General features: G+C 35.4%; 1 protein-coding gene across 4 annotated transcripts in view; it reads left to right on the top strand.

Annotated features, from left to right (window-relative positions):
* Positions 1-14327, top strand: part of LOC128013213 (partitioning defective 3 homolog) — a 421775-nt gene that overhangs the window by 129876 nt on the left and 277572 nt on the right. For all 4 annotated transcript variants that reach the window (XM_052596022.1, XM_052596020.1, XM_052596019.1 and 1 more), the window contains exon 3: positions 11371-11554. In XM_052596022.1, coding sequence (XP_052451982.1) covers positions 11371-11554 — 184 coding nt within the window. The remainder of the gene's footprint in view (positions 1-11370; positions 11555-14327) is intronic.

Here is a 14327-nt window from a genome sequence, read left to right as displayed (position 1 = left end):
TCATGGCATCAACACATCTCAAAAAAGTTTTTATTTTTATTTTAAATGAGCCTTGGCCCCAAGAAAACGCCTGTGCTTCTGGATCATGTTTAGAAATTACTTATTTTATGACCTATAGAGTTTTAGCCAGCAACGGCGAATGGCACGGTGGATTGTGTTCACCGACAATGTTTTCTGGAAGTATTCCTAAGCCCATGTTGTGATGTCTATTACAGTATCATTCCTCTTTGTGATGCAAAGCTGTCTAAGGACCCAAAGATCACGTGCATCCAGTATGGTTTTCTGGCCTTGACCCTTAGGCACAGAGATTGTTCCAGATTCTCTGAATCTTTGGATGATATTATGCACTGTAGATGATGATAACTTCAAACTCTTTGTAATGTTTCTCTGAGAAACTCCTTTCTGATATTGCTCCACTATTTGTCGCCGCAGCATTCGGGGAATTGGTGATCCTCTGCCCATCTTGACTTCTGAGAGACACTGTCACTCTGAGAGGCTCTTTTATACCCAATCATGTTCCCAATTGACCTAATAAGTTCCAAATTGGTCCTCCAGCTGTTCCTTATATGTACATTTAACTTTTCAGACCTCTTACCTGTACCAACGTATATGGAATGTGTAGCTCTCATGAAATCCAAAATGAGCCAATATTTGGCATGCCATTTCAAAATGTCTCACTTTCAACATTTGATATGTATAAGTTTATAAGTTTATGAGATTTGTAAATTATTCCATACACACACACACACACACACACACACACATGCGTGTGTGTGTGTGTGTGTGTACCTGGTATTTATCCCATTATGGGGACCACATGTCCCCACAAGGATAGCAATACTAGTAAATTTTGTCATTTTTAGGTCCCCATGAGGAAATAAGCTCATAAATACATACAGAAAAAAAAAGTTTTTAGAAAATCTAAAAAAAAGCTTTCTGTGATGGGTACGTTTAAGTGTTGGTTGATGTAAAATATTTTTTTACAGTATAAAAACCATTACGTCTATTGAACTGTATGTCCACATCAAACGTGGAAACACAATATGTGGTGGGTGTGTGATTTTATGTTTCAATTTCTATGATAGTTATGGCTAAAAATGGGTCGCAATGGTCTACCAGTCACCCAACTGCTAACTATTTGTTTGGTGAGGTTTAGATTATTATTTGTTATTTTATTTTTTTATTTTTTATTCAAAGTGTTGACTTTTTAGTGGCCCTTGTTTTTTAATGGTACTTTATACAGATTGTTTCAAAGCAGCTTTACAGTAATAAACAGTCACAAACTTCTCCAAATTCTGCTATAACAGTTCTGAAAATGTGTTTATTTTCACATTAAAAACCTCTCTGAGATCTTGCACATTTAAATATTCTATATAACAGGGAATTATTATTATTATTATTTTAATCTAAACTACTGTTTATCTAAATTACATAAAACGTATGTGTATGGTACGTAAGTCTGCTTTTCTGTTAGCATTAGCAGCTTTTTTCTTCTTTTGAACTTGTTTGAATGTCAGCATTATGTTCAGCACCCTGAGCATGATCCATGTGACATCATGAGCTCTACATCCCACTGTAATTGTTTAGAATTTTTTGTTGACCTGACTTTCTCAAATCCTTACATCACAGAGGGGGGAAGAGACTAACAAGGCTGAGACCGCGCTGCGCTTCCCTTCTGGGCCATATAAAGTAACACAGATGGCCCAGGGTTTATTTCATTAACACTGAGTAGAGGAGCAAAGCTTATTGGAATTTTTACATTCTGTCAGCACTGTGTAGGTAGCAGCAACACGAGCGTAAAATGGCGAATGAATTCATTTCCCCCGACTCGCGCAGCTCAAGAGAAACTTCAAAGGCCAGCGCTAAAAATCTCCGCCAAGTGGATTTGAAAGGATGAGTCTCTAATCTGTTTAAACTTTGCTTGCGCCATGTATTTTCACTCTGCCTTCCCCACCTCCTCAGCTAACTCACTCTATTTTTCTTTTCATCATCACTTTCAGGTGCAAAAAGTACCTGTCTGCGAATAGAGGTCAACAAACAGCGTCACTTTTTAGTTTTGTTATCCGAATTAGGCTTCATTTAGCTTTCAAGTGTTGTCACGCTGCCTCGTTGTGAGATAATTTCAGTGCTATCTTCAGGTTCCCAACCAGGCACAGGAACGCCGAGAATGTTCCCCATGTGGCAGCGCTTTTGAAATATGTATTAAGGTGAGACACAAGGGGGATTTGAAGCGAGAGGGTTGGACTTATTGTCTGAATATTTGATGTTGTTAATGAGAAGCAGAACAGGTTTAAGCACTCAGCAAGAGTAAGGCCCGGGCTACTGAAATAATAGATAGATAAAATGATGAAATATTCAAAGGCTGAAGTGTGATGAGAAAAGTTCAGTAAAGCGTGACGGGCCCAAGCCTCGCCTCAAAGACCTTCAACTGAGACTTTTATCATGACCTAAAGTTTCTGCTTCTCCCGACTTTGTCTCTTACATAACAGCAGGAGTTATTCTACAAAAAGCGTGAGAGAAAATCTTATTCTTGTCTCACTTCTTGTTTGGAGTGTCACTGACGATTGGTGTAAGATTGGTGTCATTTGATGGATGTTTGATTTATGGAAGGAGGTGCAGATAGGTAGGAGAATCTGAGGCTAAAATGAAATGGGATGATACTGGGATTGTGTTAACCTTTCAGAGGAGGAAAGTAAATGAAATATCATTCCTTTTTGGATGCCCTTGCAACTAAATGAAGAAAAGTGCTCAGCTTTACAGACAGTAAAGAATGAGAGAGACCAAGAGAAAGATTCCTTCCCATGTACCCTGTATAACTATATATTTGTTTTAACATGGTACTATTGTATTGCAATTTTAGACCAATGATGGTAATGGGAATACCATGATACGTTTTAGAAGCTACCATGCAAATACCATGTTTATGGTATTTTAATGGTATGTCTGATATTTAATTTATAACAAATGAATTATACATAATATTATTTGTTAATACAACTTTTCTTTTTCATGGTTTTCTGTGTATATATATATATATATATATATATATATATATATATATATATATATATATATATATATATATATATATATATATATATATGTATGTATATATATATATATGCATATATATATATATATATATATATATATATATATATATATATATATATATATATATATATTTCAGAACAGCATCATAAATATGATGGAAAAAGCCAAAGTTTAGATGTTGAAAATAGAAGTGTCAAAACTAATTTTTAAGGTCCACTTCGCACTATTAACTAACCATTAACTATGACTTTTGCCTCAATTAGCTCCTAATTTGCTGCTTATTTATAGTTTATAAGGTAGTTGTTAAGTTTAGGGTACTGGGAAGGATTATCGATGTCTTGCATAATACATGCTTTATAAGCACTAATGAACAGCCAATATGGTAATAATAGGCACACTAATAAGCCACTAGTTATTGGTGAGAATTGGACCCTATACTAAAGTGTTACCAATTGTTGTCTTTAAAATCAAAAAAGTCTACAAAGAGCTCATGACAGTTTGCAGATTACTATAGTTTACTGCTTGCTTTTGAGCGGTCTCACTGCAGTATAAATGCTATGGCATCGTTTCTGCTGGTTGACACTGGTTACAGAGTCATAAATTGTATGTTCCTTCATACAACCCGCTCATTGTTACCATTCTGCTGGCATTTTACTGTGAAAGAAAAGAAATGTCATGCTAGTTTTGAAGAAATGTTCTTTAGTAACAGCTGGATGCTTTGGTTGCTAAGTTTATTTTGCCAGTTTTTATTCAAATTCTCATTCTCTACAAAAGTGCTTTGTGTTGTTTCCTTAAAGTCTGGTTTTATCCGTAATTGGTGAACTAAATGCTGGGTAAAAAAAACATTTTTTTAAAAATGTCAGAGTGGTTTTAGAGCCTTTTGCATAATAGAAATAAACCTTTGTTAAAACCTGTTGCAATTTGTTCCGAACAACTAACATAATGCTTTTGGCTGAATGGTGCACACCATATGTTCTTTGATGACCCTTCATTTGGACTGAACTGCAATTCCCATTGACAGTTTTTGATTAGAAGCCCATTAAATTAACCACCCTTGAAATCCTGGCAAGTCCAAAGTGCCTGGCGATGCTGTCATACGATGGAGTTTAGGAGCTTGGCGTGAATGACTATGCGAAGCAGACAATTGTTTTGCAAGCAGATGTGTTTTGTTGTTAGTAACCGATTGTCATTCATGAGCTGGCCTCGCTCTACACACTCAGTATGCTTTGCATTTTGTTGATTTTAGAGGTTTTCAGACATGAACTACTTCAAAACCATTTCTCTTTCTGCTGTGGAACAGCTAAAGCGTACTTAATGATTTCATTAAAAATCCCCTTTTCTTTCTACCGTTGGGACCGAAAATATATAAATAAATATTTTTACTTTCATCCATAAATTCTAGTAAAATATTTACTAACTTTAATTGAGTTGCCAGAGGCCAAAAGCTTGAACTTTGTTTTACGTCGAAGCCCTTTGATATGTTGTTGTGCTGCTTTTCTGCCGTGTTTGTAGTTTGTTTACTTTATTTCACTAGCTTCAGATTTGTCAAGTCCAAAACATTTCTTTTTTTAGCCAGTGTTTATCTAAACTACATAGAGTTTTTGCGCTGTAAGACTCCTTTTTACAGCCCAGAGGAGTTTAGTAGAGGTTTCACACAAATGATTCACTCGCATTAATCCCACAGCCTTGAGCTCAGTGTGGATTCACTTACAAAGTAAAGAACCCTGACAGCTGATGAAACTTTGACCGCTCGTTTATCCCACCAGTTGGACATTTCGCCATGAGCCAGTCTATTGAGCCGTGGCGGCTAATCAAGTTGAGGTGAGCTTCTCCGAGCTTTCTCTGGTTGTGTACGAGACCACCGCCAGAGGCTCGGCCGGGCCGCTTTCATGGTTCAGGCTTAAAAATCCTTGCCATGCTCCCATTGAAATGTAGTTTGAAGGTGAGAATTTGATGTGGAGTAAAACTTTATTAATCCTCAGTAGGTCTGCTCGGGGGAAAATTGGCAGCTCGGGAGAATCGTTTGAAGGCCTGTGTCGCAATTATAGGCATAGCTGCAGGAATGTCCCAGTTTTATCTTGTTCGTTGTCACAGCTATTAATGTCAAAATGACTTGTTCGATAGCAATTGAACGACATCCATCCTGCTCCAAAAAGGCTTTTGAAGTGCACGATGGTGTTCTGCTTATGCTAATGTCTAGTTGTCTCCATTACTTGTCGATGTCAACTTCTGAGTCATCCTATAGTTGCTGATCACAATGTCCTCGTCGATCCTGGAAAGATCACACAACATCTTGACTGTCAAAGTTAATGGAACAGATCCGCACATCAGGGTTCTGCTGTAATCACCCGACAGTTCCCACCGCAAAATCCTCAAGATCAAAGGGGAAAGACATGAAAGGCATTGGGAAGATTCACCTCACTTCTTTCCTTGGGTTTTCCTCTTCCTGTTCACTCTGATAATGAATGGTTGACCCTGCAGCGAGCATTAGAAGACCTGATAGTTGGGACTGTAGCCTGAAGTATACTTCGGTTTTTGTGTGTATCTTACTAATCAGTTTGTCAACAAGGTGGCAAGAGTGACTCGGGCCATTGGTTTACAAGTGAAAAACAAATGCAACGAACACAATAAACTACTGAAGTCGGCAATAATAATAGAGGCCTACAACAATAATAACATCGTCAACAATAATAATGTTGATGAGCTCTTGCATGAGGTGGTTCAGAGATTATGTAACTTTTAAAGAGATTTTTATCAATAATAACCAGTGAAATTAAATGTTCTAGTGATTGACGCTTTTAAAATGCTGCTTCGTGAAGCTTTAAAACATTTGCAAATCATTTGTTTCAAATCAGCGTTTCGGAGCGTGTATCAATCCACAAAAGTTATGGGAATTTAGTAAGCGAAGCTTTGTTATATCATAACATTTTCAATTATAAAAAAAATAATTCAGTGATTCGCCACTAGGGAGCGATCATAGTGAGTTTGTTAACCAGTATCTATGCATTTTTTTTTTACTTGATCTCAGATCAGTTTTAGATATTTTAATGACACATTTGTTTAATTAAATTTTTTATAGTCTCTAATTGCTCTGATTAACTTTAACAAAAGGCCTCCACAAAACAAAATTAATTTAAGAATGCAAAATGTTATAAGTGCCAAAACCACGATTAAAGTCAAAATCGCATTGTTGATAAAAAATAATAATAATAACATGAAAATAGTTAAAGCCCTATTGTATAAGGAGAATGAATGTCGAAATTAAGTGTTTTTTTAGTGTGGTTTTGCAAAATATTAATATAGGGAGAGTTGTATTGGTGTTTAATATTCTGTTATGTTGAGACTTATAAGGATTCTTATGTTGTAGTTTTGAAGAGTAGAGCCTGTGGTTACGTCGAGGAATTGCTACAAAACTTTAAGATTATGCTGTTATGATCTGCATAATTACATTAAACTTGTGTTAAAGAGCAGGTCATACGGGTTTTTGATAGGGATGTTCATTTTAACCGGTTAACCGTTAACCGTCCGTTAAGAACTTTGACAGATTAATACAGTCAGTTATAAAAAGTCATTTATTAATTATTTTAGAGAGAGAGAGAGAGAGAGAGAGAGAGAGAGAGAGAGAAAAGTAACATTTTATTTCATTCAGGCCCAATGCCGATGCAAAAATATTTTTTACAAACTTTATAATAAATACTGTAAACATAGCTAGGCTATTTTAGTTCCCCTCACTCCACAACAATTTTTTCAATTAACAGTATTTAGGAAAATAACAATATTTAATAATATAAGAAGCTATAGCAATATAAACAACAAGCCAAAAATTTTATTTAGGCTAAAATTAAACTGAAACCAACGTTGGGTCTCTCATTTGAAACAAAAATGTGTTTGAATGCCAAATTATTATTTATGTACTTCACTCGCATTCCAATATCCACGTAAAACAAAATGTTTTGCATAACATCACAGCGTTACGGTGATGACACTTAACGGCACAGATTTGACTACATTTTTAAACTGAGCAGTGTTTTGAATGACTGTATTTTGTTATGATAATAAACAGGCTGCATTTTCATGGTAGCAAAGCTTAACTGTGTGCGTGCACGAGGCAGCAATCACTAGATTTTGTATTTATTTATTTATTATTTTTTTTTTTCAGTGTAAGAAAATACTCCTTTTAGTCAAAACGTTAATCAGAATTGTAAATGGTTTGCCTTTATGTGTGTACATTAACAATAAAAACAAATCGTTATGCTTTTGTAAGATAAACCTAAAGAAAAACAGGATGTCGCTTTCTGCCGTCTGGTTTCCTTTCACGCAGCACAAAAATTAACCGAAACTTTGTATACTAGGAAACGTGTTGCTTTTTGCCCATGTAAAATTCATTCCCGGGAAACAAATGTTAGCATTTTTAACGGGTCAAAGACACTTATCCTTTATAATTTTAATTAAATTCTAATTTAAAATAATCTTGTTGGTTAACGGTTAATAAATGGTTAGCGAGCTGTAGTTGTAGTTGCTAATATGTGATATATACCTAGTGTAGCTTGGTAATGCGGGAGAGACGCATTAAAACCTAAGACAGAGCGTCTTTTGTCTGTCGTTTTTCAAACATTACAGTAGATATATTTCGGTTTACAAACTGTATTGTATCATTAGTTAATTATGTTAGCACTCAGCTTATGTATATCCACCAAATGTTCACAGTTTAGCAGCTAAACTTTAGCTGTGGGCATGATTCGCTTGCATAAGTGTTTTTTGTCTTTCATGTCATTATTATAAGAACTGATTGGATCATTTTATTGTTTTATGTAAAGATGCTTTGTCAATGGTAGCGCTGGCTAACTTGCTCAAGGACTCCTCTCTGTGCTAATCACAACAGGCTTGGCCAGCCGACCAATCAGAGCAGAGTAGGCTTATGGAAGGGAGGGGTTTGCTCCCAACTTGCTTGGAACGAATCGTCTCCTAATCACTGGCAAATGACTCTATTATTAAATGTGAATTCTGAGAAAATTACAATGTTTTCTGATCTTAGATGCATTAAAAACAAGTTTTAGGGGACTCCCACACAATATTTGGACACTTTAAAATACCGTAAGACCTGCTTTTTAACATATTATGGTTTACTGTGTAGGGTATAACAGCATCCAAACTGCCTTTTAAAACTTAAAATAAATATAGTAATATGTAACAAAATGATTATAATTCTGAATCCACCAAAACTTTGGGGCTTGTTAATGATGGATGTTACCTCACAGGGATTGGCTGTTGCCCAACATTTTAGCTTAGCCTTTATTTAAATTCAGTATTTCTGGTTTCTTGTCACAAACGTCTCTCACCAGAACATGAAACTGATCCGTCATCCCATATTTGTCACCGGTTTATTTGTAAACATCATCATTAGCATTTCAAAACAGTGTCTGTTTCTGGAAGGACACGTCCATTCTTATCTTCTTATGTCCATATACAGAAGCAACCACAAAGGAAGGAAATTGAAGTATTGTATTGCAAATATGTGATAGAGCAGAACTGAACTGGGCTTGTAGCACAAAAACAACCATTGAACAATTTGTGCACTTAAGATAACAGGAACCCTGCAATCTCTTTGCCTCAGACTCGAGCTGTTTTCCAGTGAAGGTCACATGAAACTTTATTTTACTGTCCTGAGTCTATTTTCATTTTAGTTTTGTTTATGCTTTTCTCTAAAAGTATAAAGAGGACAGTCATGGATGTGAGGCATGTGCTGGACTTTTCTCTGAATATGCTAAGAATAAAAAAAATGTGGTCGTTTATTCTTTTAAGTGAGCTTTGAGTTTCAGCAATTTCAACTAAAGTGCAACTTTTTGCAGCAATTTCTACAGTCTTCACTTATATATGTTTGATTCAGTATTAGGGCTGGAAAATATGTCCAAAATTTCTATCACAATATATTTCTTAATTTTTGGTTGATACGGTATAATTCAGATATTGATATGAACACCATTAAAAAAGCCTTATAAAAACTGCCAAAAATGGCCACAACAGATGTCTGTGCCTACAAACTAAGGAATTTTTTATTTTTTTTTGCCAAATCTATGAAACATCCTCCTATAAAACTATATTATATTTTAGAGGGAGAAAATGGAACAGATTAATAAATGTTCACTTTTTATTTGTATTTAGCCTTCATATTAGAGCTGGGCGATATATCAAATGCAGTGATTAAGTGCATCTCATCAGTAAAGCCGGTTCCCTGATTAGTGGTAAATCGCCATCACCTACTTTCAAATAGAGCGGCATTTAATAGACAGAGCTGTAGATCACTGACAAGATACACAATATCACGTTCATAATCGCAAATGAATTGCCTTCGATAATGAACGTGATATTGTGTATCTTGTCAGAGATCTACAGCTCTGTCTATTAAATGCTCTCTATTTGAAAGTAGGTGATGGCGATTTACTATTAATCAGGGAACCGGCTTTACTGATGAGATGCGTGTGACAATCGCATGCAATATTTTTGCCCAGCTCTGTATCATACAAACAAGAAATGTGAAATCACTGCCAAATTAACATCTCACACTCACCTTATTAATATTAATATTCATATCTTTAACTTAAAAAATATAGGCTAACATACAGTACCAGTCAAATGTTTTTGAACAGTACCAATTTGTAATATTTTTACTATTTAAAATATTCAGATTCTTCTGATTCTCAGTATACTGATTACTGATCCACTTAAAGCATTTCTTTCTGCTAATTTAAATCTAAATGTTTAAATCTGTGTATACTGTTTCTGATCCTCCAGATTTTTAATTATATGATGATTTATTATTGATTGATTTATTGACCCATCCATCCACTTCTGAAACTACAATTTTTTTTTCTTGTTTACCCTCTCAAACCAGTGTTTTTGTCATTTCCCCCCTGAAAGCACTATTGAAACAGCAGAGAGCTCTAGCTGCCAGATAAAACTGCAGTTTACTGGTTATTCATGGAGCTTCAGTGCATTTATTTTTAAAACCAGGCCTCTTAAGTCCCCATAAATACTGTGTGATTTATAAACAAATACCCCGTTTGATTTTGAGTGCAGACTGAAGTGACTGAAGTGAGCGGCAGCTCTCCAGCTGAGGACTGTGTGCAGAAAACGATTGAGCCGCACAATCAGCAAACAGACATGCATCTAAAAATCGAATCAAATACAGTTGGGTGAAAGATAATGATGCTAAAGAGATCTGTTTCAAGAATGTACAGCTATTCGGTTAAAGATAATTATTAGGATGATTTTTGGATGATATTTACTCAGATATGTTAGTATTTAATGGTTCCTTTACGTGGTTCTTTTTAGTTTAGTTCCCTTTGTTTCCCAAATCTATCTATGCAAGAAGACACATTTAAGGAGCTCTGTAAGGTGGTCTCTAGTGAGACGAGCAGTGGTCATGGTGAAAAGCAGTCTGTCAGCGCAGTGGCCGCATCGTCGTATTAAGGGTATTCATTTGACATGCTTTAATTGGGCCAAAGAAACAAATGAGTGGTCACTTTAAATTAGGCTGATCATAAACCATTTTAAAATCAGAGCATGAGCGAGAAAGACAGGAGAGAAAAAATATAACTGGGCTTCCAGTCACAGTTCTGCCTGCTAGTGAGGAGTAAATAGGAAAATGTGAACCATGGAGCACCAGCGTTTACAAATCAACAGATGTAAACTGCTTCACACAATAGTGTCTCTGTGTTGGCTTGCATGTGACATGCTGGTTCCATTTATTCTGGTGGATTTGTGAACAGTAAATGTCGCCAGAGATCAGGACAAAAGCTGGTGAATTAACCTTCCCGCTAACTCCTCTATGCAGTTTTCTTGTTTTTGCAGCATTATGCAGTGCAGGGGCATGTGCCTTTGAACTATTTTATCCGTAGTGCATTTGCTCACAATTTAATCAAACTAATCTTTTCAAATGTATCATAGTATAAGTCATAATTCCTCAGAATAGGAGTCGACCCACAGGAATATTTTCTCTTTCATAGCTCTGGAGAGATCAGATGTTTGATTGAGTCTGAAATGCGCTCATATAAAAATAAACAGAGGTAGATACTGTACATGAAATATAACACAGAGAAAGTAATAGAGAGTTGTTGTGTGTTTCTTGACAACTCATCTTTGGGTTGCAGGCTTTGGTATCTTATTAATTGGAGCAAAGTGTAAATATCTCCTGTACTCATGAACATTTCTAGTTGCATTATTTTATAGGAAGGTGGTCCCTCGTAGGGTATTTAGATATTGTTATATCAAATAGATCAAGCAGTGTGATTGACATTATGGTTTGTCTGACTTTAGCTGGTGGCGGTGTATGAGGAGCAGGACCCTCATCATGGTGGAGACGGCACCAGCGCCAGCTCCACAGGCACCCAGAGTCCAGAGCTCTTCAGCACGGGGGAGATCAACTCCAGCAACCTGTCAGCCTTCCAGCCCTACCAGACCAGCAGTGAGATCGAGGTCACCCCATCGGCCCTCAGGACCAGTGAGTGACCATCCATTCAAACTCTGTTCAAACACATTCTGTCCTAACCAGACGCAATATGATCATCAGCAAATACCCCCAATCCTCACTGAATTAAAACATGAAAAGGATAAAGCATTGTGGTTTAATTTGATTTCATTGTATACTGATTTTAATTTTATTGAGGTTGATTATTCTGATTCTGTTAAATGTTTTTTTACAATACTTACCAGGTGTGTTAGATACACACATTCGTATTGAACTGTTCGGTACGAGGCTTTCAGTTCGGTAGGCATTACGATTCATTGGACTAGCACAAACTACGTAACAGTTTCTATTTTTGATTAGATTCTTCTGCTCGTCAGTCTGCTGATTTTGATTATGAATCTAGTGATTATGATTGTTCTGAATCTTCTGATTTTGAAAGTTTTGATTCTGATTTGATTGTTCCGATTGTCAGTCTGCTGAATTCAATTCTGATTTTGAATCTATTGATTTTGATTTGATTCTTTTGACCGCCATTTTGCTGGTTTGGATTCTGATTTTGAATCTTTGAACCTTCTGATTTAAAAACAAAAAAAAAACAAAAACAAACTATTGGAGCTTTCTAAAAAATTTGTAACTTGTCTCTAGAACAGACAGAAATCAAAATGATCACTAAGTAAAGGGATTTTTTTTTTTTTTTTTTTTGCCATTCATTGGTCATGGAGCTCATTGTAGTGGTGCCTCATGTGTTGAAATAGATGTTGTGCGAGGTTCAAACATACTCCAACTGCAGTGCGTATACAGTATGTGTATGCGGTGTAGAAGCAGCTGGGACTCATTTTGCTTTCGCTCAGGACACTTTTGCTGTCCGCTCCTGATCCGTGGCTGTTTACTACAAACACAACATTTATCCATTATTTTGATTTCAAATCCAAACATTGTTTCTGAAAATATTTCTTTTAAAAATCCGGCATTTACAGAGCATTAGATCGAGACGAGCGAGCGTGGGTTTGACTAGATGTATTTCGAGGTTATTGCTCACGTCTCGTTCTGCGCACATCCAAATGTTTCCATATTCGCAATGTTATCTGAATGTTAAACTAGATTTGTAATTTTTTTAATGTAAACTAGACAGAAAAGATCATCCTCTTCACATGAGCAAAAACGTCCTTGGCATACCAGCAAAGTGGACCGGTATACTATTCAAAAAGTCTGGCTGTACTTAACTGGTACATGTTTGTACCCTTTTAAGCACACTCCTGTCCTGTTGCCATTTAAAGTCACAACATGTTTTATGAAAAATTCATGTTTATTTTAAGATAATTTTTAAAGAATAATTGTAAAAAGATATTATTTGAAGGTACAAAGTCAATCACAATAAAAATAAAAAATAAAACCACAACAAAACCAAAATCAAGCAACAAGGCATTCAAGTCAATCAGTTATATATTCATAGTGAAGTGTAATTTAAACACATTTCGAAATCTATACTAGCCCACGTTCAGCTTTGTAACACAAATTCCAAAATCAACTGAAACAAACCAATAAAAAATGTCAAAGAAACTAGCTTCATTACGAAACCTATTTTTAAATGGATGTCAACATATCTATAGTCTCTTAAAGCTGGAATACACTGCAGAATTTTTGCTGATTCTCTGATTTTCCACTGATTTACAGTCTGGAGAAGTTGAAGCTACTTGCCAAAGGTCAGAGCCAGTCTGCAGATTTGAGTTGACAGAATCCATAGTAAATCAATAAACTTAACTTAAAGTGACTACCATCACTTAATATTTAAAGTCTGTTCATGAAGTCATTGCTTAGACGTTCAATGTGGAAGAGCTTAACGAGAGCTCACTGAGCTTAATTGGAGTAGCAACATTTTTCTTTATATACATTTCATGTAATATTTATTAAAATGACAGGATTTTGCTAAATAAATTGTCTAAATCATGTATTAAGTACATACATATTTTAATATGAACAACTATTATTAACAATATCTATGTATACTTTTTCTTGTTGAGAACACTGAAGCTATGCAACTTTTATAGTAGTGCACCCTTTAAGATCACCTTAAAATAATATGAAATCTTTAAAAATTACAGCAGTGTAAAACAACAGACCAGCAATAAACTGTCAATTTATTATATTATGGATGCAAAACCACAAGCCGGTAATTCCTGTGAAGTAATATATTAGCGTAGCACACAATCTGCTAAAACTATCTTTTGGATCTAATGTATTTATTTCCCACATCCAAGTTCTTGGTAATAATATGCAAAAGTCTTAACATTAATCTCTTAATTTTACAATAAGTAGTGAAACTTACCCAAAATAAAGGCTTATATATATATATATATATATATATATATATATATATATATATATATATATATATACATAACATTTTTGGGGCTCCTCTTGTGGTGAAAGTTTTTAGACAGCCTTCAAAATGGCCACCAGACACCTGTGAACACATGGAGACCCATATCTCAGTGTACAATGATCGCATTGATTGGAAATTATAGGCGGTATATAGTAACAAACATATCAATTGGTTAAGACATCAAGTAGGATAATAAATATTTTTTTATTTTTATAATATGAGCTCAAATATGTTAGTGTGCTTAATAGGGACGTTTACCCTAATCGCACAGCCCTGCTCTACATACTAGGCTACTTGTAGTATTTTTTTAACAGGTCACAGTAGTGTTGTCACAATACCAAAATTATTGTTTCGATACCGATATCAAGTCAAAAATTGCGATTTCGATACTTTTTCGATACTTTATCTGAAAAGGGAAAATAC

This window comes from Carassius gibelio, chromosome B24 (assembly GCF_023724105.1).
Source record: "Carassius gibelio isolate Cgi1373 ecotype wild population from Czech Republic chromosome B24, carGib1.2-hapl.c, whole genome shotgun sequence".
Taxonomy (NCBI): domain Eukaryota; kingdom Metazoa; phylum Chordata; class Actinopteri; order Cypriniformes; family Cyprinidae; genus Carassius; species Carassius gibelio.
The sequence above is the reverse complement of the archived record's forward strand: the minus strand, read 5'-3'. Positions and strand labels throughout refer to the sequence as shown.